General features: G+C 39.0%; 1 protein-coding gene across 1 annotated transcript in view; it reads right to left on the reverse strand.

Moving 5' to 3' along the window:
• LOC110541929 (mucin-16-like) overlaps positions 1-26,927 on the reverse strand; it is a 168,454-nt gene that overhangs the window by 25,743 nt on the left and 115,784 nt on the right. Inside the window, exons 45-66 of the mRNA XM_060382911.1 lie at positions 25,947-26,119; positions 25,470-25,505; positions 23,676-23,800; positions 23,516-23,583; positions 21,119-21,291; positions 19,170-19,205; positions 17,829-17,894; positions 16,982-17,103; positions 16,837-16,895; positions 16,532-16,704; positions 15,388-15,423; positions 13,383-13,448; positions 12,321-12,442; positions 12,169-12,227; positions 11,867-12,039; positions 10,256-10,291; positions 8,832-8,897; positions 6,816-6,937; positions 6,657-6,715; positions 6,361-6,533; positions 5,191-5,226; positions 1,231-1,296 (exon numbers count right to left, since the gene is read on the reverse strand). Of these exons, the coding sequence (XP_060238894.1) occupies positions 1,231-1,296; positions 5,191-5,226; positions 6,361-6,533; positions 6,657-6,715; positions 6,816-6,937; positions 8,832-8,897; positions 10,256-10,291; positions 11,867-12,039; positions 12,169-12,227; positions 12,321-12,442; positions 13,383-13,448; positions 15,388-15,423; positions 16,532-16,704; positions 16,837-16,895; positions 16,982-17,103; positions 17,829-17,894; positions 19,170-19,205; positions 21,119-21,291; positions 23,516-23,583; positions 23,676-23,800; positions 25,470-25,505; positions 25,947-26,119 (2,045 nt within the window). The remainder of the gene's footprint in view (positions 1-1,230; positions 1,297-5,190; positions 5,227-6,360; positions 6,534-6,656; positions 6,716-6,815; positions 6,938-8,831; positions 8,898-10,255; positions 10,292-11,866; positions 12,040-12,168; positions 12,228-12,320; positions 12,443-13,382; positions 13,449-15,387; positions 15,424-16,531; positions 16,705-16,836; positions 16,896-16,981; positions 17,104-17,828; positions 17,895-19,169; positions 19,206-21,118; positions 21,292-23,515; positions 23,584-23,675; positions 23,801-25,469; positions 25,506-25,946; positions 26,120-26,927) is intronic.

Raw genomic sequence — 26,927 nt, forward strand, 5'->3', positions numbered from 1 at the left:
GCTGCGTAATGCCGCGCCTGAAAGATGGAGCTGGTTTCCGCCTTCCACCTTCCCGATGGTGAGTGCTCTCTGTCACAAACAACTCCACATTTGGCTAAGGCTGAGGATCTGGCTTGCTTCCATGTATGTGGACCTATCTGCATTGCCCACATGGCATGCTGAGGTTGGCTACCCAGAGGCTATTTAAAGTGGGCTGGCTTTACCCAGGGTCAGATGATTGTTCAAGGTTCCTGAATAAACTTCATTGAAAAAAAAAAAAAAAGAAAAGATCATACAAAAAAAAAAAAAAAAAGAATACACTTGAAGATTTGGCACTTGTTGTGGCTCATATTGGTTTTTAATTTGTCACAATTGGGAAGAAGAATGGAAGAACGGCTTCCATCACATTGGCCTGTGGACATATCTATGGGGAATTTTGTTGTCTGCTATTTGATGTAGGAGACCCATTCAGCTACAACCAGCACCACTAGTAGACAGGTGGGCTGTGGTTGTACAAAAAAGGTAGCTGATATGAGTCTGGCAGCAAACCAGTAAGCACTGTCTTTTCATGGTCTGCTGTAGGTCTTCTCTTTGTGTTCTAGCTTTGAATTCCTACTTGGCTTTTCTTAAATATAGACTAGGACATGTAAATGTTTGCTGAAATAAATTCATACTTTCCCAAGCTGCCTTAGAATATAATGTTTATCACAGCAACAGAACCCAAAATACAACACTATTCAGCCATGTTTTCATGAATTCCAGTCTCAATTACTCATCTATACTGTCTTCCACTATGATCCAGTAGGTACTGAGCAGGACATATAGAGGCTTTCCTTGAAGTTGAACATTATGATTCATGGGAATAAAATTTCTCTCAATTTTTTTCCACTGACTATATTGTTGGTGACTACTGAGCCCTGAAACTGAAACCTTCACTTATAGGAATACATCATGCCTCAATTATTTGTATCACTCCTACTCATCCTGAGAGATTCAGTTTAGAAGCAATTTTCTTTAGAAAGACTCCAATTTTCTCTTTGATGTTATATGCCTGTTACCATCTCCACAAGCATTCAAAGTAATGTAGCGTTCTGTTTTCCCACAAGCAAGGATCTGACTCAATTGTTCGTCTCATCTTAGTGAATGAGAAAATGACCCTGAGCTACCCTGGGCTTAATTTCCTAGCTTTGTGAGGATGGAATTGTGGAACAGGGCATCTGATCAGAAATAGGCAATGGGATCCCAAGATACCTGTGGTAGGTTCTGGCTTCAAAGATGTAGATGGAGAAGGCAGAGTAGTGGTAGGTGACTCTGGAGCTGTAAAAAGTATTGTCTTTGCTGAAATCCTCAGTTCCACAACCATTTCATGCTTCATTTATCTGTGATTATTTTACTCATCTGAGAGACTGAGATCAGGAGGACTCTTTCTCAGAAAGCCTTTCCCTTTCTACATACAACAAAGACTTTCCATAGTGAGAGAAGCTTTTGGTCAAAGGCAGAAACACCATTCACAGGTGATCTTGGAATAAGCCTGAAGGATGGTTGGGTGAGGGGAGGTGTGAAGAAGTCTATGAATGAAATTAATGCAAGATATTGAGGTTAGTGATCAGCAAAAGAATGAACAAAGAATGTAGATGAATAAGGAAGATAGAAAATAGAAATGGTTGGATGCAAGGAAAGGATATATAAAATGGTGGCAAAATCAGAATTCAAGAAGAATCAAATCAAAGAGAAATTGAAGACAGAAGAAAGGAGAAAAGAAAGAACAACTATGTAAATGAACTTGATGCTAAGTAAACAACTGTGTGTGTTTTTCTGTGTATGTTCCTATGTGTGTAGATATATCAATGGGCAGATTATAGCACAGATGTATAGAAGGGTAGTTGAAAATATCAATTAAATGGGTAGCTGCATGGATAGATGAGTAGAAAGGTACTGCATGCCTAGATTGGCATACGAATTGGTATATAAATTCACAGAATACAGAAAGATAAATAATGAATGCTAGGGAGCCAAGCAGACATCAGAAATAAGTGTGCTGACAGCTGGAGGAACAGAGTGATACATAGGTAGTAGTTGGCAGATGGGTGAATGATCTTACAGCTGGTTAATGTATGAACATATAGGCAGTTGTGTTGCAGATGAAAGGACAGGTGGATGTACATAAAATTGTATAAAAGAAAAAGGATGAAGTAATATACGAACTGAAACAGGAACATTAATAGGGATATATTACTGAAACATATATGAGTAAATGAATGCAATCATGAATAAAGTAAACAGAAAAAAATAGAGAAAGTAAATTAGAATGGACAGTAGAACTTATGTATCTATAGACAATGGATGAATGCATGGATAGTGGATGGATGGATGGATGGATGGGATGCATGGATGAATGGATGAATGTTAAATGAATATTAAAAAATGAATGTTAGGAAGCTAAGGAGACATAAGTAATAGGTGTGCAAACAGCTGGATGGACTGAGAGATACATAGGTAGTAGCTGACAGATAAGTAAATAATCATACAGGTGGTGATGAAAGAACATATAGGCAGTTGTGTCACCGATGAAAGGACAGGAGATGTACGTAAAATGGGTAAAGGAAAAAACAAAATAAAATATGTACTGGCAAATGGACATTAAAAGAGATTTATTGATGAAAAGGATTTGCAATCATTTATAAAGGAAGCAGAGACAAAACAAACAAAGAAGATACAATAGAATGGGCAGGAGAATCATTGGATAGGTGAATGAATGAATTAATGAATTAATGGATGGATGGATGGAACAATGGAAATTTAGTATGGGAGAAGGAGTGGCTAGAAAAAATGAAAGCTGGAAAGATAGATAATGAAGAGTCCTTTGGCACCTAAAACTCAACTGCAAATGATTAAACAACGTTTACATAAACCTTAGTACCATGATGTAATTGAAGAGAAAGTGAGGAATACACTGAACATGCTGGTACAAGAGAGGATTTTCTGAACAGAATATCATAGTCTTCAAAACTAACAATTAATAAACAGGTCCTCATTAATCTAAAAACTTCCCTAGAGAAAAAAAATAGTTTGTGCAGAGTCAGCTTACAGAATTGCAAAAATTTTTACCAGCCCTAGATCTGAAAGTGGTTTAGTGTCTATAGTATATAAATATTTAAAAAAATTAAACATAAAGAAAATCACCCAATTAAAATTATGCCTGGCTTTAAGTAGAGAATTCTCACAAAATGGAATACTAATGGTGGAGAAACATTTTTTTTTAATGCTCAACATCCCTAACACTGGAAAAAATTAAAACTTCTTTAAGATTTCATCTTACCTCTGTCAAAATGGCAATGATACAAAACACAAGACAAACAAAAAACAAACGCTGGAGTGGGTTTGAGGAAGAGGAACAATTATCCACTTCTAGTAGGGGTGTAACCACTACAGAATTAAGCGTGGAGGCTTCTAATAATGCTGAAAATAGATCTACTATAAAATCCAGTGCACTATACAATATTGTTAAGCTGGTGAGAATAATACAATTATCTCAGTGTCTGTGAGTTCATATATGTATCAGTCCTGTTGTATCTGGAAGATATTATTTCCTTGGAGTCATCTTCAATTGTCTGACACGTATACATTCAAACCAGACAAAATTACAGCACTAACGGAAAGTGGACACTAAATTCCACCCCTAACCAAGAAGCTATTTGTAATTGGTACCTGCTAGAAATGAAAAGTAGTTTTTCTCTAATGGAGTGTCACTGAGTATATCAGCTATATCCAGAGCAGGTATCATGCCCAGAAATAGTTGGTTAGCACAAAGTGAACTATTCCCACCCCCCTTTTTGGTTTTTATTTTAGTATGAGATTCTTTTTGCATTTTATTTTGTTTTGAATTTATTCATCTTATTGTTTTTGTTTGGTTGGTTTTGGTTTTTATTTTTGTCTTTTGGGAATTTGGGGAGAAAGAAAGAAAAGAGAGGAAAGAGAGAAGAACATGAATTTGGGTGAGTAGGGAAGTGGGAGGACCTGAGAGGAGTTGGGAGATAGGAAAATAAGATAAAAATAAATTCCATAAAATGGTATAGTTTGAAAAGTTCTGGTAAACGGATGGAGCAGGAAACCATCATTATGAATGACTGGAGCCAGATACATGAACAGTATATATTTTGTATTATTTGTGGATGTTAGCTTTAAATCTTTAGATTTTTGTGTTTCATTTAATGAGCTTTGGTGATATTAAGGGTTGAAAGGGAATAATGGAACAGAAAGGGTCAAATGGAGGAGTTAGGATGACCGGGTAGAACGGGAATAGAGGGAGGAACACTAAGGGAATTCTAAAAAGTCAGATGGAATTCTACTACTGTAGAAGCTTCCTAAAATACATGCATACACACATATAAACATTCTAAATGGAGTTACAATATAATGGGCAAAAATGCCCCACTAGACACCCCAGGATGACTAATGACACCCCAGCACTAGGAGCAGAATATTCCTTTTGAAGTTGTTGGCAAATGATGTCCATAGACTCCCAAATATTGGCTCTTGCCAATGCTTTTGCTTACTCCCTAGAACTTGTTGGTTAGATCCATTTTGCTTAAGACACCACACACTTGTGTCACAGCACATGGAGAAATAAATCTGCTACTCAGCTGGACGCTTCATCCATCCTGGTAGCTTTCAGAATGCTGGAAGGTGCTAAGAATGCTTGTAGAGGAGGAAATCACTGATCATATTCAACTGTTAACTCTGAGCTACACCAATGACTGGCCTGGTAAGGCATGTTCAATGGTGCAGTAGCAACACAAACTCATTGTGCAAAACTCTCACAGAACTGATACAAATTAGGAAAAATAAAAGAGAGCAGGCAACTTTAGTTTAAAAACTCAGTCATTACACTTTGTAGCTTGATAATGAAGCCCTTAATGGTGGCACTTTGCTTTAGGAGACATAACTTACACAGCTGCCATATAAACTAAACCCCATAATTCTGTATGGTATATTTTTAGAAATATGTTTACACAACCAAGAAGCAGTTTGGAAAATTCAAAACTCCAACATGAGAGCTGAAGTTTCAAGGAGAGACCAAAAGCTCTGCACCTGCTTCTCTTGGGACCTTGGCCCTCATGAAGAGATTGACTTATGTTTGAGGCAAATTTTCTTTGGAAATGAGTAGAAAAGTGTAGACCAAGACCTATGTCGAGCTAAACTGATACATACTTGTAGGAGGTCCTTCTGGATGAGGTTTACTATAACCTAGAAAATAAAAGACATGTAAGAGGAAGGGAGAATGAAGAAAGGGATACAGCATGCTTTGGCATCACTTCACCTTTGTATATATTACTGAAGATTTATTCATGTAATGTGATCTGACTTAAATTATCCTGGAGAATAATTTTTTGGTATTTCAACTTGTTCCACCTCTTTCCATATCTCTAGGCTGTTTCCAACAGGTTTTTACAAAACACATTTTCACACCTCAATTCCATAATAATATGTATTAATACACATCATCATCTTGCCTTCTGATCTACCAATACATATCCATACAGAATATACTTATTGAGAATTTACTATGAGTAGTAGTCAATTTTCATTTGAAGTATATAGTTCAAAAAGACAAAAGAAAAAAAGAAAGAAAGAAAGAAAGAAAGAAAGAAAGAAAGAAAGAAAGAAAAGTCTGTGCCCTCATTTCAGTTCACATTAGGAAAAGGTACAGATGAAAGTTATCTGTTTTGTGTATCGGGCATAATGAATGGTTTATAGAAAAATGCTGAATATAAAAGGGAAAGAGGATGGAAATTATATACAAATCCTTGAAATGCCAAGTGAAACAGATTGGATATAAAATGTAGCCTTTCAAAATTTAGATTACTCAAAATGCAGTGTAGGAATAGTCAAATCCCCTTTTAGCTCTGTGCTTTTTGTTAAATTCAGAGTAATGTAGATACACTATATCTCCTTGCCCACTTTCTGGAGTATTGTGGTTAAAATAGTTTGGTAATTGACAGTACCTAGAGTCATCAAACTGACAATTGTTTGAATATATCTGCAAGGAAGTTTATATATCCAGTTAGTTAGGATGGAAAGCCAAGTATAAATAAATGTAGATATTATAAAAATTGGGATATATTCTTGGATTCAACAAAAAGTAGAAAAGACACTCAGCAGATGGATTCCTATCCCTTTGCTTACTGACTTTGTACACAATATGGCCATACACATCTACCTCCTTGCAGGACTACTACGGCATGCTTCCTGAATTCTTGAAACAATGTGCTAAGAATTAACTGGTCTAGACAGTACTATCATTAATATTGACAGATTTAGAAAAAAAGTTAACCGATTCCACAGAGACACATCCCACAGCACACCACAGATCATACTCACCATTGACGTGAAGACTGTCTTTGTCCAGTGTGTAGTTGCCCAGCTGGGTGATTCCATAAGTCAGCTGGCTGAGCTCCGAGTAAAGCCCTGGGATATCGATCCCAGGATGCACAGGATCTTGATAGTAGTTGCAAGTGGCTTCTACAGCAGTGGCTGCTCCATTCTTCTCAGGTCTAGAATGAGAGGGAGTGTAGATTTTAGAAAGTTTGTATGTAGATAGGAACCAAAATAAGGAAGAATCAAGCAGAGGGCTAACAATTACAGATTCCTGGAAAATGGACAGAAACTGGACTCACCTGAAGGAATCAAGTCTGCAACTTGAATTGAAAGAAACATTGTGGAGCAAGGCTTCAAGCTGGGGAGGAAAATCGGGAGAATGAGGGAAGTAAACTTTGGATACAGTGGGTAGCTTTTTGGTTTTATCCAAACAGCAGCTACTGGAATGAGGGTCTCACCAGCTGATTCAGAACAGTCTCAGTGGAGTTGAACACAGATGAGCCATTGTTTATAGTTGCTGAATATGGAAGGTTAGAAATGGTGAAGCTGACTGTAATAGTCTTCAAGTTAGGCCCCGCAGCTAAAAGAGATGAGTAGAGGTACAACTAAGAGTTTATCTGGGACCAGACTGGAACCCTACATTCATCAGTCACATCTCCTTGTGTCTTACCCGGTACCACGGTACTCATCCAAGCTGCAACCTTAATATCTCATCTCCACACCAATTCCCCTTTCTGAATGGTCCCAAAATACTTTGTACATTCCCATCATGACTGCATCTTCTCTTATCCATACTAACAACTTACCAGACTCATAAGATATAGTGTCTAAAGGACTTTTTCTATCTGAACTTTATTTGTTTTTTGTTTGTTTGTTTGTTTGTCAGTTTTTGTTTTTTTGAAACAGGGTTTCTCTCTACAATAGAGCCCTTACTGTACTGGACTTGATTTGCAGACCAGACTATTCTCAGATTCACAGAGGTCTGCCAGCCTCTGTCTCCCAAAGGCTGAGATTAGAGGCATGTGCCACCACAGAATTGCACTATGCTGAACTTTAGAAGAGTGCTCTCATAAGAAAATCTCACTGGGACTATCCCATCGCTTCTACAACTCATGGATTTTTGTGCAGTTTCAGTGTCCAGTTTAAGCATTTTGATTTGTTATTCAAGGCTCTTTTCTTTCTTTTTTTTTTAATTTTATTTTTTTCTTATCAGTTACCTTTTATTAACTCTGTATCCCAGCCGTGTCCCAATCCCTCATTCCCTCCAAGTCCCTCCCTCCCTCCCTCATCTCCACTGTGCCCCTTTCCAAGTCCACTGATGGGGGGGGACCTCCTCCCCATTCATCTGATCCTGTTTTATCAGGTATCTTCAGGACTGGCTGCAAAGCCCTCCTCTGTGGCCTAACAGGACTGATCCTCCCTTGGGGGGTGGGGAGGCCAAAGAGCCAGTCATTGAGTTCCTGTTAGAAATAGCCCTTGTTTCCCTCACTTTGGGAAACCAATTGGTTACTGAGCTACCACAGGCTACATCTGAGTGGAGGTTCTAGGTTATATCCATCCATGGTCCTTGGTTGAATGTCAGTCTCAGAAAAGACCCTGTGCCCAGATACATTTGGTCCTTGTGTAGCTCCTATCCTTTCCATATCAGACTAACTCCCCTTCTTTCTTATGATTCCCTGTACTCTGCCAAAGGTTTGGTCATGAGTCTTTGCTTTGAAAACACTGCTAGTTAGAGTCTTTCAGATGCGCTCAGTAGACTCCTGTCATACATTCAATGCACATCCCATCTGTCTTTCTAAATGAGGATTGATCATCTTACCCCATGTCTGCTCTTTTGATTATCTTTTTTAGGTGTATAGATTTCATTATGTTTATCATATCTTATAGGTTTATATAAGTGAGTATATACTGTGTTTGTCTTTCTCCTTCTGGGATATTTCAAGGCTCTTTTCAAGGTGGTTTCTCATGACCTCTTAGTTTTGATTGCTTATCAGTCTGGAGTCCATCATGTTTTTCCGGACTCTGGACTAGAAATGCAAAGGCTATGTTGAGAGATAAATTTTATGCTCCATGGGAGCCAAACTTCCATCAATACTCTCAGTATACTATGTTTTGCTTGGGCAATGAGCCCTCGTTGTTAGAATAATTTCCATCAACACTTCCTGTGTTACTTATCTGGATCACTCCTACTCATAATGATAGCTTCACATTAGGCTGAAATATTTCTAGAAAGCTCTTACTCTCTATATTATTTGAGCTGCATGCCCACATCAAATTCCTCACTGTACTCTAATGGTCTATTTATCTTGCACTCCTGGTGGTTGTATGAGGCTGGGCAACTGATTGAATTACTACTATGATCTTTCTGTCTGTAATTCTGGCTATAGCACTTGTGTCTAGATCTCATAGAGAAGTCAGGTGTTGGAGGTGTAGAACAGGGAATCTTATAAAGATAGAAGTAGGTCATCTGATACCTGTGGTAGATTCTGTTTGCAAAAGTATTGATGGAGAAGGCAGCATGGTAGTTGCAGGTTCAGGATCTGTGGAAAGAGATATCAAGGATAGAAAATCCAATGTAGTTAGAGAAGCCCAGGGAGCAATAGTCTAAGGTCAAACACAAGCCATTCATAGGTGGATAATATACACAAGGAATTCAAATCACAGTGGGTGAATGGTGGGGTTGAAAAGCCTGTAAATGAAATTAACTCAGATAGTGAGAGTGGTTGGTTGGAGAAAGGATTATAAAGGAGGACAAATTAATTGGAAGACACTAATGGAATTGTTAAAAAGATAAGTAGAAAGAATAGAAAGATGAAGGGTCAGCCTAGAATTTAATAATAATAAATATCTGGAGAAATAGAAAGAAGAAAAGGGGGAACAAATAAAATGTAAGTAAGTAAATGAACATGATAAAAAAGGGGGTGAGTGCATGTAGGTATATAAACGAATAGGTAGGTGAATAGGTGGATGGATAGATGGACATATTGGTTGCAGAGCAGGATGGTAAAGGGTTGATGACTAAATAGTAGATAGATATACAAATGAATAGATGAAACATGTACATAAGTAGATGTACAGACAAAAAAAATGAAGATGAATGCTAACCAGACCAATAGATCAGAGAATATAGGTAGGTAGATGGCTGGATGAATTGACAGATGTATAGGTACTGAATACACGGTGGGTGGAGGTATAGTGGGTGGGTAGGTGGGTGAATAAACAGGTATGTAGGTGACTGAGTAGGTGTGTGTCTGTGTGTGTGTGTGTGTTTAAAAGAGGGAATTATTAAGAAATAAAGGACCCGATAGCAAATGGGGAAAAGGACGGCAGTGTGAGTGTATGGATAAATGGCTGATGGGTGAAGGGCTAGAAGGATGAGTAGAGAAAGAATGATAGGAGAAATAAATACAGTAGAATGGAAAAGAGGATGGATGGATGGATGGATGGATGGATGGATGGATGAAAATGTGGTTCTGGAGAAAGAGTAACTAGCAAATGAAAGAATGGAGAGCTGGAAAGATAGATGAGTAGGATGCTGAATGAGTGCACCATTTTACCGAAACACTTTAGTAGCCATCAGAATTTGTTACTTATCAAAGAAGCCTCTACTACATCCTTATTAGCATTTATTTTAGGTAATATACACTGCAGTCTCTGCATTAATTCAGCTTAATAACTCCACAGGATTTTTTTCCTTCCGATTCAGAGGACTGAAGAAAATTCAGAAATCAAACACTAGAGCTTCACTTCCAAAAAGAGGCCAACAGCTCTGCATCCTCCTTACACTGAGACATTGGCCCAACTCAAGAGACTGGCTTGGGTTTAGGACAAGTTTCCTTTAAAAATGGGTAGAAAAAAGGGGACAAAGACCTAGGGCAGGCTAAGTTGGGATACCTACTTGTGGTTGGTTCTTCTGTACCAGTTTCATTGTAACCTGGAGAAAGAAAAACAACACACAAAAACCAATATATAAGGGAAATGTGATGGACAACCCTTAGCATCATGCATTTCATTAGTCCATGTGGAAACAAGGTAAATATGTATCAGTTTATAAACTAACTGAGCATCTACTGATGTCTTATGATCTGATTAACTGACATTAGGAAGAATGGTCTGGTATTTCAACTGGATCTAACTCTTCCCTAAGCAAGCATCTCTATTATGCTTCCTTCAAAGTGTGTTTACATGACTTATTTTCATGTATCACTATCACCGTATTTGTATGCATCTGCCTATACCATCATCTTTCACACTCTATATTCATCTCATATAAGTTTATTGGGAAGTTGTTATGTGTGGTACTGCATTTCCATTCGAAGAATATAGAGCCGAACGAAACACTGAATGTTCCACTACAGCTTAGACTGGGACAAAGTGCTTATGTCACTTATTTTTTTCCTAGTGTCAACCATAATGTCTCTATTATAATGAATATTTTTGGAAAATGCTGAGTATGTTGGCTTGTCTTATGTCAACTTGCCACACAGCCTAGTGTTATCTGAAAGGAGGAGAAAATGTCTCCATTATATCTGGCTGTAAGGCATTTTCTTAATGATTGATGGTGGAAAGGCCCACCCAATTGTGGGTGGTGCCATCCCTAGGCTGGTGATCCTGGGTTCGATAAGAAAGCAGGCTGAGCAAGACATAGAAAGCAAGCCAATAAGCCGCACCCATCCATGGCCTCTGCACCAGCAACTGCTTCTAGGATTTTTCCCTGTTTGAGTTCCTGTCCTGACTTCCTTCAATGATGAACAGTGATATGGAAGTAGAAGATGGATAAGCTCTTTCTTCCCCAACTTGCTCTTTGGCGTTGATGTTTCAGCACAGCAATAGAAACCATACCTAAGAGACTGAGTGAACAATACAATGATGGATTTAAATTGTGTAAGTTATTAGAAAAATCCTACATGAGTCCCTGCAATGGCCAAGTTAAAGGACCTGAAGTAAACTTGCAACATTAGAACTCATATCCAGATCAATGTATGTTAGAGTGGGCAGGTCCTTTTACCTACATGTGCTTTAGTTTCTCTCTGTGTTAAAATGAGAGTAGTTGGGATAAACATCATTGTACACAGTGGTGAATACTGATTTAACCTGACAATACATAGAATCACCAAGGAGATAAAACTCTGGGCATTGTGTGAGGGGATTTTGAATTTGGTTGAAATAAAGTATGTCACTCCACTCTCATTCTTGGTAGCTTTATTCTATGGACAAAGTTCCTGAACTGTAATAAAATGAAATGAAATGAAATGAAATGAAATGAAATAAAATAAAATAAAAGACAAGGACCAGTATTTATATCTATTTTCTTCCTGACTTGGGATACAATGGGACCACCCATATTTACTTCCTTGCCAATGTTATTTGTGGGTGCTTCTAAAATTCTTAAAAAGGACTGTAAGAACATGAATGCAACTGATCTCGAAAGAGATCACTGACTTTGAAAAGAGTAGAAAAATTAAAAATAGTTGATAACATTCCATAAAAAAACCAAGACCATGCTCACCTTTCACATAGAGGCTATCTTTGTCCAATGTATAGTTGCCCAGCTGAGTGAATCCATGGGTCAGATGGCTCAGCTCTGAATACAGATCCTGTGTGTGCAGCCCAGACTGTGCAGAGTCATGTTGGTAGGAACAAATGACATTCACACTAGTGGAGTTGTGGTTCTTCTCAGGCCTGAAAACGTGATATGTGGAGACTCTAGAGATATCTTAATGTGGAAAAGAGTCCAAAGAAAAGAGGAAACAGCAGAAAGATCAAAATAGTTATAGCAATTTCTGAAAAATGACAAGGAAGTGGCCTCACCTGAGAGAGATCAGTTTGCAGCTTGAGTTGAAGGATATATTCTGGAACAAGGGTCTAAGCTATGGAGGAAGGAGAGAAAAAAGAGAAAAGAGGTGGATGTATTTTGTACAGGATGTTTATCTCACAAGGAGTTTCCAGGATGAGGGTCTCACCAGTTGCTGTAGAACACTCTCAGTAGAGTTGAATGTGGCTGAGCTATAGCTCATGTCTGCTGAATATGGAAGATTAGAGATAGTGAAGTTGATCATGAAGGTCTTTAGGAGATGCCCCACAGCTGTAGGAAGACAGGAAGAGACAGCGTTTGTCTGGTAATACACAAAATTCCTCTACTCATCAAGTTCTATCTCCCACTATACCACCAGCTGTTCTTGCACATATCCAGCTCAGAGATGAAAATCTCATCTCCATGTCACACCAGTTTCCTTTTCTGAATGTTCCTTAGATGTGACATCTTATTCACCACAACATATTAGGTCTTATCTTCTAATATCTAGACTTCCCTATGAGACTCGCTGTGTATTCTGTCTAAGTGGATTTTTCTATGATGAATGCCAGAAAAGTAGTTATGAAATGAAAAACACAGGAGGACATCCCCAGTGTTCTTACAACCTATGCCCCCCTTTGGGCTTTCAGTGTCAAGGTCATGTTTCTTGATTTGACAGTCATGACTCATTTAGTACGATTTCTTATGATTCCAAACTTTAGTTACTAATAGAGTCTGTGTCTAACATTATGGACCTATGGGTTCTGGGGTGGACAGGGAGAGCCACCACTGGGAAGCTTCATCCTTCAAGAAAATGAAATGAAATTCCTCAAGTTTCTCAGTCACTCTTAATAGCCACTGAGCCCACCCTGTTAGAATCTTCCTTCATGGCATCAAAGCATGACAATTTATGTATTATTTCTACTTAACCTATGAGATTCGGTTCAGGTGAAGTTTTCTCTAGAATGTCCTCCGCCCACTTATATTGGGTCAGGTGCTTCTCAGTTCCCAAGAACCCCTCAGTGAAACGTCATGGTCTGTTTATCTCAGAAGCCTGGGAGCTGAAAAGGGGCAGGCATCTGACTGAAATGCTGGTCTAATCTTTGTGATTGTAATAATGATCCTGGCACTGGATATTCACACTCTGGATTGCCAGGATTTATGTAAGTTAGATGGTGGAAGTGTGAGACAGGACTTCATATCAAGTATAGGAAAAGGCTTCTCCAAATACCTGTAGTGGATCCTGGCTGCAGAGATGTCAAAATAAAAGGCAGGGTGGTGGTGCTTGGATCAGGAGCTATAGAAAAGGCTGTCATCAGTGATAATCAGAGTCCCCACACAGTCAAGGAAGCTTTTATAGTAGTCATTCAAGCTAGACCAACTATTCACAAGTGGACCATAAACAGGAGTGACTGTGTGAGTAGAGGGATAACTAAGTTTGTGAATGAGATTTAACTAAGGCAATAAAAATTGTGTGCAGTTCATCAATTTAAAACCAGAAAAGAAAAGTCCTAAATGTCCTAAAAGTCCTAAATTCTTTAATGATAAATGGCTTCAAAAATATTTCAGGAGGACTAAAACGCTAGAAATAAGAAATACCGAAGGGAGCAAAAATAAGTGAATGAATATGATAATTGGATGAGTGAGCAAATGAATAAATGCGGGGTTGTAAGGGTGAGTGGGTGCACGGATGGATAGGTAGAGTTAAGAATGAAGTGGATGAGTGGATGAATGCATGGGGTAGAATGAATGGATAAGTGGGTGGTGGGATGTAGGGGTGGATACATTTATGTGTGAATGGATGGTTGGGTAGATACATAGAGAAGAGAAATAAGGAGGAAATTCAAGAAAATGAAATGAAAAATAAATAAGTGGATATATGTATATACTAAAGTAATAAATGGGTGAATGTTTAGATGGTTTAATGCACTGATAGATTGAGAGGTAGGTAGGTAAGTGGATGTATGTTTCTATATGCTGTTAGATGTGTGGACAGGTAGATGGGTTGATGGGTAAATGAATGGATGGAAGAAATAAAGAATAAACAAGAAAAAGGCATTATTATGGATGCATGCATGGTTGATCACAAAGAAAATGGAGGAAAGTATGAGCAAAGGTGGAAAATGAAAATTAAATAACAGACCTGGCTGGAAAATTAGTTGATGATTGGTTGAAAATGAGGTGTCTTGGGATTAATTATAAAAATGGAAGAATGGTTGCAGAAAAAGATAGGTGATTGGGTCATGGAATGAAACAGTGTAACATATTATCCAAAACAACTTAAGTAGCAATCTCAGTAGGTAACAATGAAGCCCTTGCTAAGATTATGACAGTTTGAGTTATAATAGACATAAACAAAGAATTACTATTTAAAGTGTAGTCCTTACTCCTCATCGAAGAATCTTCTGTTTGTAACAGAGACCATTATAGAAAACCACAGCCAGTCAAAATGTAGAGTGATGATACCCAGTGCTAATGACAATGGATACAACTATAAAACAACTCCTCTACTCAAGGCTGGAGAAACGTTGCAGAAGAGTCAGGGGAAAGTTTGTAAGAGCCAGAGGATTAGGGAGTTTGCTATGAGACGCCACATTTCAGTAATTCCAAAAGCTGCATCCAGAAAGTCTCACCAACATGACTGAATAATCATGAGGTGTACCAGGACAACAATAGACATGCCAAGGTGGATAAGGAAAAGCCCACGGGATGTCAGCTCTACACAAAGAATTACAGATAACTAGGGAATAATGAGAGTGAGAGAAATAGTCATTCCCATGGGAGAACACAGCAATAGTTTATGTAATATCAAACAGTCTTGAAAACACAGATTCAAGTAACAAGTATACTTGAGCAGGTGTATTTAGAAATATATATATATATAGGTATAGGTATATGTATATGTATATATACACATATATATATACATTTTGTTACTTGCATATATATATATATATGCATACATAAATGTAATTATATAATAATCTTGAAAATAAAAGAAAAAGTAAAAACAATTGCTATCTGGCATTATCATTCTTTTATAAGTAATAATCTCTTATTTATATTTATTCCTCCAAGCTGAAACTTTATGGAGAATTCACTAATCCAAGGCTCATCTTTCTGCTACTAAAACCTTGGCTCCACATAGGAGACTGGGTTGTGTTTGGGGCAAGCTTCCTTTGTAATTGAGGAGGATAGCTTGGACCAACACCAAATTAGTATGATTTGATACTTACTTGTAGTAAGTATGTCCAGACCAAGTCCATTATAACCTAGAAAATAAAAGTCAAGCATAAATGCAAGGCACAGAATGATCTCATACATCATGATGTATTCCATGTTGAAATGGATACACATTATTGTGAGTACTTTTTTAGTATCTACCAATGTTCTGGAATCTTACTTAGATATCATGAGGAAAATTTTCCTCACCTAACCATTTCCTACAAGTTCTCTAGCATGCTACCAGGAAGAGCCTTCCAGAAAATTTATGTTCATACATCAATCCTCAAAGATATATTTTCATCTATGCCATTGTCCACCCATCTATTTTCCCATACATACAGGTATATGGGGAATAAATATATTTTATCTATTATTATTTGCCATTTGTCTCTTTCCATTTCTATTTGAAGAATAGTGGAATAAAATGGGCTACAGATTACTTTCAGGTGAAGTGCAAATAAAACTTATTCATCTCTGGTGCCAGGAATAAGGTCTGCCTTTCAGTATTTTCTTAGTAAATAATGACTGGGCAACACAATTAGGCATATAAATTGTGCGTTTTTGGGAGGGAAAACATACATAGGTCCCTTCAGTGGCTGAAATAAAAGGATGCAAAATAAATTTAGGACACCAAGACTTAGATCAGCTACAAACTTCATTTTTTCTAGGTGTATGCTGGTTCCATTCATACCCACTGTTTTAATTTCTTTCTTTTTTAAAAGAGGAGTAAGGAAGATCTAAGATATTGTTGGTGCACACCTTATTTGGGTATAATGGTTACTATGAACAGTCACTTTGACAATGTAGTATCACCAAAGAGACAAACTCTCAGTATGATGGTGAAGATTGGGTTAACACAAGAGGGATGACTTACCCTAACTCTGGGCATCACTGCCCTATGGCCTAGATTTCTGGATGGATTAAAAGATAGGGAGCTGAAGACTAGCATTTAGGTGTCTCTCCTTCATGACCTTGTCCACAATGAGATAGACTACCTTACTATGCTTTTTGTTTTGTGCTTATTCAATCATTTGAACAGAAACCAAGAACGTGGAAACAGTTGGTCTACACAAAGACCATCAGAAACATTTGAGAGTAGAAAGAAAATAAAGGATACCTGAGAACACCAAATAGAAAACCACAAACCATGCTCACCGTTCACATAGAGGCTATGCTCCTCCAGTGTGTAGTTTCCCAGCTGAGTGACCCCATGGCTCAGATGGCTCAGTTCTGAGTATAGACCCTGTATGTCCATTCCGGGATGAGTAAGGTCATGCTGGTAGGTACAGGTGGTAACCACACCTGTGAAGGTTCCATTCTTCTCAGGCCTTAAAGAAAATAGTATAGAGATTCAAGAGAGGCCCTGATAGAGATAGAAACACCAAGGAAGGAAGAAGAAAATGGCAGAATACCACAAGAACAGATAAATATTCCTGGCAATTACATGGAAGTGGAATCACCTGAGGGAAGTCAATCTGCAAGTTGAGTTGAAGGAGGCATTCTGGAACAAGGGTCCAAGCTGTGGATAAAAAAGGAGAAAAGGGAGTAAACAATTGAGTAGAGAATGAAGATGAATTCAGGGGCGTTTCAGGATGAGGGTCTTACCAGGTGCTGTAGAACATTCTCAGTGGTGTTGAACAAGGCTGAGCCACTGATCATGTCTGCTGAGTATGGAAGGTTGGAGATGGTGAAGTTGATTGTGACAGTTTTAAGGTGGTGCCACATAGCTGGAAGATGACAGAAGGGTAAATACAGCTGACTGTTTACTTGGGACAAGACTGGAAGATTGCTCTGATAAGATAATCTTCTCTATCATATGGTATGTCATGATTATCCAATACTTACAAGGGTGCTGGGAATTTGAACTTTAGTTTTTATGTTCGTGTGAAAATACTTTACTCACTGATTCTTCTATTCATCTTCCTAAACTAAAGCTTCTTAATTTAGCACTGTAGCTAATACCAATCTTGTTTTTATGACCTTAGGCCTTTAGTAACTATACTTTCTGTGTTAAGCCCTATTCTTTGTGCAAACCAGGGTCCAATCAATTATCTGAATGTACATACAGTTCTGATGAGTGGGTCATTGCAGATGTAATTTCCATTCCACCCAAACTTCATTCCCTTTTTATCAGGATCATTCCTACTCATTCTAGGAATATCAGTACAGGGATATTTTTCTCCATAAATCTCTCCTCTTTATTATGCAAGCTGTATCTCCCTCTAAAACCCCCGATTGTATTGTGAATGTCTGTCTACCCCACAAACATTGTGGTTGCATGAGAGTTGGCATGTCACTTAATTGCTAGTCTGATCTTTGTGCTTGCAATGATGAACTTGACACTGGACTTTTCACATCTTAAGTTTCCTAGTGTTCAAGTGGCTACTGTTGGAGTTGTGGGACAAGGGATTCATGTCAAGTAAAAGTAAAGTAAAAGGGTTCCCCCAAGTACCGGTGTTGGACTCTGGCTGCAGAGATGTCGATGGGGAAGGTAAGATGGTGGTGGCTGGTTCTGGAGCTGTGAAAAAAGCATGGCATCAGACATGGGCAGAGCTCCTTGACAGGAGCTATTATTATTATTATTATTATTATTATTATTATTATATTGGCTCAAGTCAGAAAAATCATCTACAGAAGTAAAGGAAAGAATAATCATGAGTGGAGGATTGAGAAAAACCTATGAATTAAATTAATAAAATAATGAGGGTAGTGAAAGGAAAGAGTCTGGTCAAAGAGTCCAGGTGGATGTGAATGCAGAAAATAGAAAGGTGATTGTAAAGAAAAATTGTAAAGGATAGATCAAAGCAGAATTCAAGAAGAATAAAAATAGAAAGTCTGAAAAAGTGAAGCAAAGCAGAAGGGAAAAAGTATAAGTAAATGAAAGAACATGGCATAGGCAGGTAACTAGACAGATGCAGGGTGTGAATGAGTGATAGGAAGGTAAATGGATGGATGGATTTATAGGAAGATGGATGGCTAGGTTGTTCACAGGGTGGCTAGAGAAACATACAGATACTTCATGAAAGGAAGATAGAGAGAATGAGTGTCAAACAGACATTTGGACAAAAGAAAATGTGTGGCTATATGGAAGAATGGAGGGAAACAGACGTATGCTGGGTTCATGGATAGATGCATATATATGGGTAAATATACAGAGATGGATGTGAAGAAAGATGGGTGGATAGATGGATGAATGGGCAAATAGAAAGAGGAAATTAAGGACAAAGTACAGAAGTAACGAATGGAGAAGTAGGTGACTGGCTATAGAAAGAAAAAAAAAACAGAAAGAATAAAAATATTATAGGAGGATAAGCAATAAAATGTGTAGATATATGAATGGATGGGTGGTGGATGGACTGTAGAATCAGAGAATAGGATTGCCTACAGCAAAGGAAAGAGTGGATAGCTGGAAAGATAGGTGAACAAAGTACTGATTTTAAAAAGACCTTTTTTACCCCAAACTATTTAAGCAGTCATCATAATTTATGACCCGACAATGAAGTCCCTACTGGGATGCCAATAGCTTTTGTTAATGGAAGAGATAAACTATACAGTTACATCTGACCTTAGCCCTGTAACTCTTGTTCAAATTGTTTTCTTTAACCCAAAGACATGTGAAAATTTCAGAAATCCAATGCTAGATATGAAGATCCAAAAAAGATGCCAAGGACTCAACATTATTCATCTACTAAGATCTTAGCCTCTTTGGGGAGGTTGGTTTGTTCTGAAGCATGCTATTTTGTGACTAAGAAGATGTACATAGGTCAAAAAGCTTAGTAATTGAGATACATACTTGTAGGAGGTACATCTGGACCAGGTTCATTGTAACCTAGAAAACAAAATTCATGCATAAGTGGAAGAGTGGTTCCTTACACCATGCCTTGGTCTATGTGGGACCCCATTTTGGATACATTCCTGTGTATACTTACTGAAAATCTAGTCATGTGCCTGGATCTGACTTAATTGTCATCATGAACAATTTCTTGTTATTTCAATTAAATCTAACTCTTCCGAACTAGTCAATAGCAGGAGTCCAACAAGAGGTTTATGTTTATATACACCCCTACATGTATGCAGTTATCGGCATCATTGTTTTTCCTATTGCTCTACCTCAGTTCATCCAGTTATTGTTTACTGAACACTTACTATTAGTAGTACCCCATTTCCAAATGACGAGTATGGTAATGAACAAATTAGGCTGTATTCCACTGCAGTTTACATGGGGACAAGGCACAAATGAAAATTATTTGCTCCTGGTGCCAGGGATAAGATCTAGTTTATAGTAGATTTTGTTAAATGTTGATTGGAAAACAAAGTGATGCACTTAAATAGTGCAATTTAAGAAGATGGATCCAAAACAAGTTTCCTCAGTGACAAAAGTGAAGGAATGAATGTAAACTGGAATATCAAAGTGGGGGCACATTCCTTTCACTCTCTTTGCTTCAGTTTTTCTCCTTGGTAAAATGAGAGTAATGTGGGTCCAAGTTGTCTCCTTTCTTTCATATTTGGGTGTAACTGTTAATATTAGTTGTCAGTTTGACTGATGTTAGGAGATCAACTAGGAGACAAATGTCTGGGCGTGTCTGCAATAGAGTTTCTAGGCTAGGTTGAAAGATCTGTCTTAACTGTGAGATGCTCCATGTGACTAAATACATAGGAGAAAGCAATCAGAGGACTTACATTTATCTGTCCCTGTTCCCTGCTATGTGATCAAGTAATTCTCACCCTTGTACTTTTTTTTTTTCCATGATGAGATTGATCTCCTTGAATTGCAAAGTAAAATAAGCTGTTCTTAAGTTGATACTGTCAGGTATTTGCTGACAGAAATGAAAACTGTAACCACTACCTGAGGTAATGGTGATACTTAAATGTGAGTTTCCAAGCACAACTTCCATGTTGGGGAGAAGAGGCAAGAGTGTGGTATGGGAGGGGAGTGGAACAAAGGAGAAAGGATAGAAGGAAAGGTAGAAAATGAAAAGAAGAGAAAGGGGGGGGGGGGTGAGAGGAAAAGATAAGTGGACAGGAGAGGAGGAACATGGGGAAAAAGGAAGGTAAGGGAGAAAGGGGGAAAGAAAGAACTATTTTGACCAGTTTTTCCATGGTTAGCATTGCATTTTAAAATGCCATACAGGGCATACCTCTTAAGAATCTGTCCTTGGAAGAAAATGTGGGAGGAAAGGGAAAGTGGAAAGGAGTGGAGAAAGATGGGAGGAGATAAATAAGGGAAAGAAAGGAAAGGGAATGAGGGGACTGTTCTGACCAGTTTTTCCATGGCCATGCCTTTCATTTTAAAATGCCATACAGGGCGTACCTCTTAGAATCTGTCCTTTCTTGGTTTTATGCTAATATGTAGTGTCTGAAGCTTAGGCCATTACATGCACTGATGCCTGCCTTTTCGTCCTTATATAAGAGAACAATCCAAGACAGAAGTTAATCCAGAAGTTAAGCAAGAGCGAGAAAAAAAATTAGGCTTTGAGACAAATGTATACTCATGATTTCTCCAAGAGGAATAATTTTTTTGTGTGAAATATTGCCTATTATATCATGTTGACAATGATAACTAGACTCGTGTCTTAGATTCAAAACTTTAAAGTTTGAGAATCAAGTTGCCAAGTAGTGGTTTTTTGGGATATAGGTAGTGATTTCCAATGGGAGAATGTATTAGAATACAAATATCTCCCTAAAGAACTGGTAATTGGCAACCTTTGCAGTTTGCGAGAGGAGGGTTTGGAAAATGCTCACCATTGATGAAAAGGCTGTCTTTGTCCAGGGAATAAGGACCCAGCCGGGTGATTCCATGGGTCTGCCAGCTTAGATCATAGAAAATTGACTTGGCAGGCAGTCCCAGACTGTTGGAAAACCGACGGTATGTGCAAAGGACATCTACCTGTGTCTGGGCACCATTCTTCACTGACCTGAGTTGGGGAGAAAGAAGTACACAGTGAAGAGATTCAGACTGCCTGCTGCCTCTCCATCTGAGGTCACTCTACACAACTCATAGCCCACAGTCTGATTGTGCTCATGCCATGTGCTGCTTTGCCCTCTCACTTTCACAAATCAGGATCTCCAGACTTGTGGTTACTTGTGCCTAAAAGCCTCTCTCTTTGCATGCTTCCTTAGGTTACTTACAAAGTTATCCTAACTTTGGTTTTACTTCCTTTTCTTCCTCTTCACCTCTTTTTTTCTTCCTCATCTCCTCCTGTTATTCCCTTCTTCCTCTTCCTTTCCTCCCCCTTCCTCTTCTCTTTTCTATCTCAATCCCCTTTCTTCCCCTTTCTTTTCTTGCTCTTATTTTTTTATGCTTTACCCTCTTCTTTCCGATTCTTTTCTTCTGCTCTTTTTTATTCCCCTGCCCTCCATAGTTGTCTTCATTCTCTTTTGAATCCTCCTCTTCCTTTTCTCTGTTTTGTAGCAATTTCTTTATAGTTGAAACATTCTGTTCAATCTGGAAGCTCATTATAGACTCAAAGTTTTAAAGGAAACCTCAGTAAATCAGAAAATAAAGACTGCAGATGTATCAGAAATTCTCCGAAATGTACCAGGTTCACTAGACTCCTCTCTCCACTTTCATGTTTAACAAAGAGCTCCAGTGTCAAAGCTTTTATGAATTGTTATTCATGTTGGGCTAGACTTGCAGTGATGTGACTGCCTCTGGGCTGTCCATGATTCTATAAGTAACCCTTCAATTACACTCCTAAATTATCTCTCAAAGTCATTGGTTTACCAAGTGGGATTTCAGTTATATAGTGACTTTCATCTGGCATCATTTCCTTTCCTGGGGTGAACAGACGTTCCTCCATATATCCCTGATAAAAGTATCATATAACATTCTCCTCTCCTCCTCTTCCTCCTTTCCCCTCTTCCTTCTCCTCTTTCCCATATACTTCTTTCTCTTCTTTTATATTCCCATCCCTCCTTCAGTGTTTAACAGATGGGCCTTTGAAGAACACTGTCCACACATGTTGAGTCTGTTAAATGATTTCATAAGTTAATTATAACAAACAATTCATTAAAGTAATCTGAAGCTAATATAGATGGTAAATTTTATGTCATATATATTGTACTGTAACTGAAAAAGAATCAAGGAAGGGTGAAATGAGTTGGTGGATAATAATGCTTACTCCACAAACAAGAAGACCTGAGATCTTTTTTTTTCTTTTTTTTTTATTTATTCTATCATGCAATCTATCCTGAGTACAGCCTTCCCTCCCTCTACTCCTCAAAGCCTGCCTCTCCTCTTCCTCTCTCCCCCAGATCTACTGCTCCTCCATTTCCCTTCAGAAAAGAGCCTCCTAAAGATATCAACTAAACATGGTATAACAAGATGCAATAAGACTAGGCACAAACTTATGTCAAGGCTGGACAAAGCAACCCAGCAGGAGGAAAAGGAGGACCTGAGTTCTAATTCTTTTTTTTGTAATTTATCTTTATTTTATTTTTAAAAATTTATTCATTTTATAACTTGATTGTAGCCCCTTCCCATACCTCCCCCTGTCCTACCCTATCTTCCTCTTCCTCCCATCCTCCTCCCTTAATCTTCAGAAAGGTGGTGACCTCCTAACCTACCATCTGACCCAAGCCTATCAAATCTCATCAGGACTGCCTGCATTTTCTTCCTCTGTGGCCTGAGTTCTAATTCTTAAGCACCAATATAAAAAAATAGCCCAGTGTGATCAAATGTTGTAATCCCAGCACTTGGGCAGAATATATCTAGAAGCTCACGTCAGTCAGCCAGCCTGGTTTTGATTTTGTTGTTGTTGTTCTGCTTTGTTTAAAGACAGAGTCTCACTACATAGCTCCGACTGTCCTGGAACTCACTATGTAGACCAGGCTGGCCTCAACTGCAGAGAGACCTGCCTCTGCCTCCACATGATTGGTTAAAGGCTTGCACCACCCACTAATCCATCCTTAAGAGTTTTTTTAAAACTTATAACAGTTCAATATTGTTATGATGCTGTCATCAAAACAAGGGTCTTATACATTCTTGGTAAGAATGTATCATAAATTCACCAACAGACGAAACAGAAAGGTGCACTTCAATCCTAAGAGTCCCAGTTATCACTGCTCCAAGTCCTCTCAAGTTGGATAGTGGGTAGGTAAGGGAGGAGAGGGGAGCTGGAGGTGGAAAATGTGTCTTACCGTAGAGTGGCCATTCTACAGCCGGTGTATAGGGGGCCAAGACTGCTTCTCTGAAACAAAGGGCTGAGCTGCAGAGAAAGAAGGAAGCCAGAGCTGGTTAGAGGCAAGTGTGCCCAATAGGAGGGGGATGTAAGGGCCTGAAGGGAAGCAGGTAGCTCACCAGGTGCTGCATGAGTGTATCTGTGATATTGAACTTGGGGGAGCCAATCTGGCCCATGTCAGCTGAGTAGCGCAGGTTGTTGATGGTGAAGTTCACTGTGAACATCTCCTCCCTGACTTCCCCAGCTGTTCGGATGGAGAGAGAAAGCTAAAGACGATATGATGGTACATAGATGGGGATAGGGGGATTAATGTGCTTATAGTGGGTAAGTCAGTAAATCCGCAGGTGACTTGTTAATGAAAGCAACTGTAGATGCCAGTTAAAGGTGCTGTGATGTGGGAAATCCTGATAGAACGTTTCTACACTCCTACCTTCCACATACGTGGGGTCAGTGAAAACACAGGTCTTAGGTTTTGTGAGGGGAAAGGCTCGTATAACTGTTCAAGCAGGACTGTTGGCTCCTAATGTCTGCCTGTTCCCCTCTTTCTCCTTTCTTTCTCTCTTTTTCCTTCACCACTCTCCTACCATTTCTCCCTTTTTTCCTTCTCTTCCTTTTCCTTCTCCTTTCTATCGTCTTCCTGTTTCTTTTTCTTCTCTCCTTCTTCTTCATTTTTGCTTGTTCCACTTCTCCTTTCTTCTCTCTCTCTCTCTTATTGTTACTCTTTTTCCTCTTCCTATGTCTTCTCTATTTGTCTCTTCCTCTGACTCATTCAGTTTTTTACACTCCCTTTCTGCTTCCTTCCTTTCTACTTCTCAGGCTCTTTTCATCTTCATTCCCCCTCCCCCTTCCTCTGTCTTATTTCCTCCCTCTTCCTTCTCCCTGTTACTCTTCCTTCCTCCTCCCATCTCTTCTCCATCTCTCCCTGTCCTTCCCTTTACTTCTCTTTCTTCTTCTTTCTTTCCCTCTTTATTCTAGGTCAATCTCAACATAAAACATGCAGAGAGAGAGAGAGAGAGAGAAGAGAAAAAGTAAAAAAAAAAAAAGAAAGAAAATGAAACTATCTCAATCAACTAGAGGTCACCCAGTAACTTTTCAACAAGGGGTTTAGGACCAACCAAATAAGAACTATATAACCATAGTTGCAAATAACCAAGTACTTTCTTGGCTTTGTTTACAATTTATCTATGATTAGCTTTCCATTGCTTTCATTTGGAGGACATGAGCTACCTTTGATTTGTTTTTTTCCCATATCACACATTACTGTTTGCTCAAATAAATCTTTACAAAATGTTATTGTGCCCAGTTTATCTCTTAAGGACAACAAAGTCAAGTTTGTGGAGAACTAAAATGGAACCCATGCTAGAGTCAGTGTGGCAAGAGATGGTGTCTGTGCCTAAGACTTCCTCACCAAAGGAGCCAGGTGAGAAGGATACTGTTTATATAACTGAGCTGTGTTTATGGGGGTGGGGGGTAGGTAATGGTAAAGTGGAGAGTGATCAGTGTCACCATAGAACATTTATTGAGTAGCAGATGAAGAGAGAAGCTCCCAGCCTGGAACAAAGCATCAAGCAAAGCTCCTTCCAGACCCAACCATGGGACACCATGAGACTAACAGGATCTAAAATAAGGGCTATTTCAGAACACCCACATCATCAGGACACTCCTTTCTTCATTCTTGCAAGTAACACGCATGGTGTATATCTGTAAGGTTCTGCAATAGCCTCCATGTATTATGTATTCAAAGATGGATAGAGCACAGTCTCCCAGTTCTTTGGCCAGCGAAGAGAAATCTAGTAGGAGAGGACTATAAAATCCAAGCAATGACTGAAAAATTCTCTTTGTAAAAAAACACTGTTTTGGAGGTCCCTGAAAGTGGAGACCAAACCTAGACAATGACAGCCAGAGATACTCACTGGTGGTTGTTGGGGCTGCAGCTCCAAAACTGTAACCTGCATAGAAAGAAAATATGAGGGATTTAGGAAGGAATATCAAGGATTAAGAGCAAAGGAGAGTGTAGAGTTTTTGGACTAAAAGCAGAGGTAAAGAGGCAGGAAAGGAAAGTTTGTGCAGGAGATAACTAACTAGGCATTGAGATTGAAGGTGGGTAGATCTAGTCAGTATTGCTATGAATGTGTCATTCTTGGTGTTAGCCAAAGAACTGAGAAGAAGTGGAACTGTGTGATGCTGATGGTTTCCAGATCCCTGTGCATGGACTCTAACCGGTCCCACATAGTGTTCTTGAATCATCACAATAGAGACAGAATCCAGACACAAAAGGAAGGAAAATGGAATAAAGATCATTCTAGAAAGAAGGATGAATTGGACAATACTTTAGCGAAAGCTAAGACTCCAAGCGTGAGAAAGATCATGGCTTAAGTATAGACTCTTACCATTGATGGAGAGACTGTTCTGATCCAGGGTATAGGGGCCCAGACGGGTGATGCCATGGGTCCCGTGGCTCAACTCCCAAAACAGCTGATCTTGGTTTAACCCAGGACTCATGGGGTTAGAGTGGAAGGTACAGACGATATCCACTCCTGTGGCTGCTCTATTATTGTCAGACCTGTCAGGAGGACATGAAAGATTGGAGTACTGAGGTCAGTTCTTGAGCACTTGGGGCATTGAAAGGAGGGGGCAGAAGGGAGAAGGCTAAAGATCATGAAGCAGGTTGTTATAAAGTTTAAAAGTGGGTCTCCATCATCTCATTTGAGCCTTTGGACACTGGGATCAGAAATCAGTGCGTGTGTGTGTGCCCATTAGTGTGGGATAGATGCACACACACAGTGCACAGGAGTGGGCTCCAGCAAGCAACAGTGCATATGTGAACAGCTTCTAGGGGTCTACTGGCTCACATTGAACCTGGCTCTCTCTTGTTTCTGCTGCACACGTACTTCAGGCCAGCTAGCTGTTAAGCTTTGGGGATATTCCTGGGTGCCTGCCCCCACCTCGTTGTAGAAGTACTGTGATTAATGATGCATGCCACCACATCTGTCATTGTATATTCGTTCTGGGAATCAAGCTCAGGTCATCAAACTTGCACAGCAAACGCTTTTACACACAAAGTCATCTTCCCAGCCCTGCATTCTGCATTTTTTTCTTTATTAGTTTCAGATAGGCTCATTCATTGCAACCTGAGGCTTGCCACTTAGGTTATGCTGAACTCCAATGATCTGCCTTTCTTTAAGGAGTCAGTTCTCTCATATTGTCAAATCAGGGTCTAATCTTGCCAGATTACAGATGGATTACAAATGTTTGCCATGACACCCAGCTTTTTTGTTTTTAATGTGAGCTCTTGGGGTTGAGTTTAGTTTTCCATTTATCTTTGAGAAGCATTATACCAAGTGACACATCTCCACAACCCTTTATAAAAT

This window comes from Meriones unguiculatus, chromosome 1 (assembly GCF_030254825.1).
Source record: "Meriones unguiculatus strain TT.TT164.6M chromosome 1, Bangor_MerUng_6.1, whole genome shotgun sequence".
NCBI classification, from domain to species: Eukaryota; Metazoa; Chordata; class Mammalia; order Rodentia; family Muridae; genus Meriones; species Meriones unguiculatus.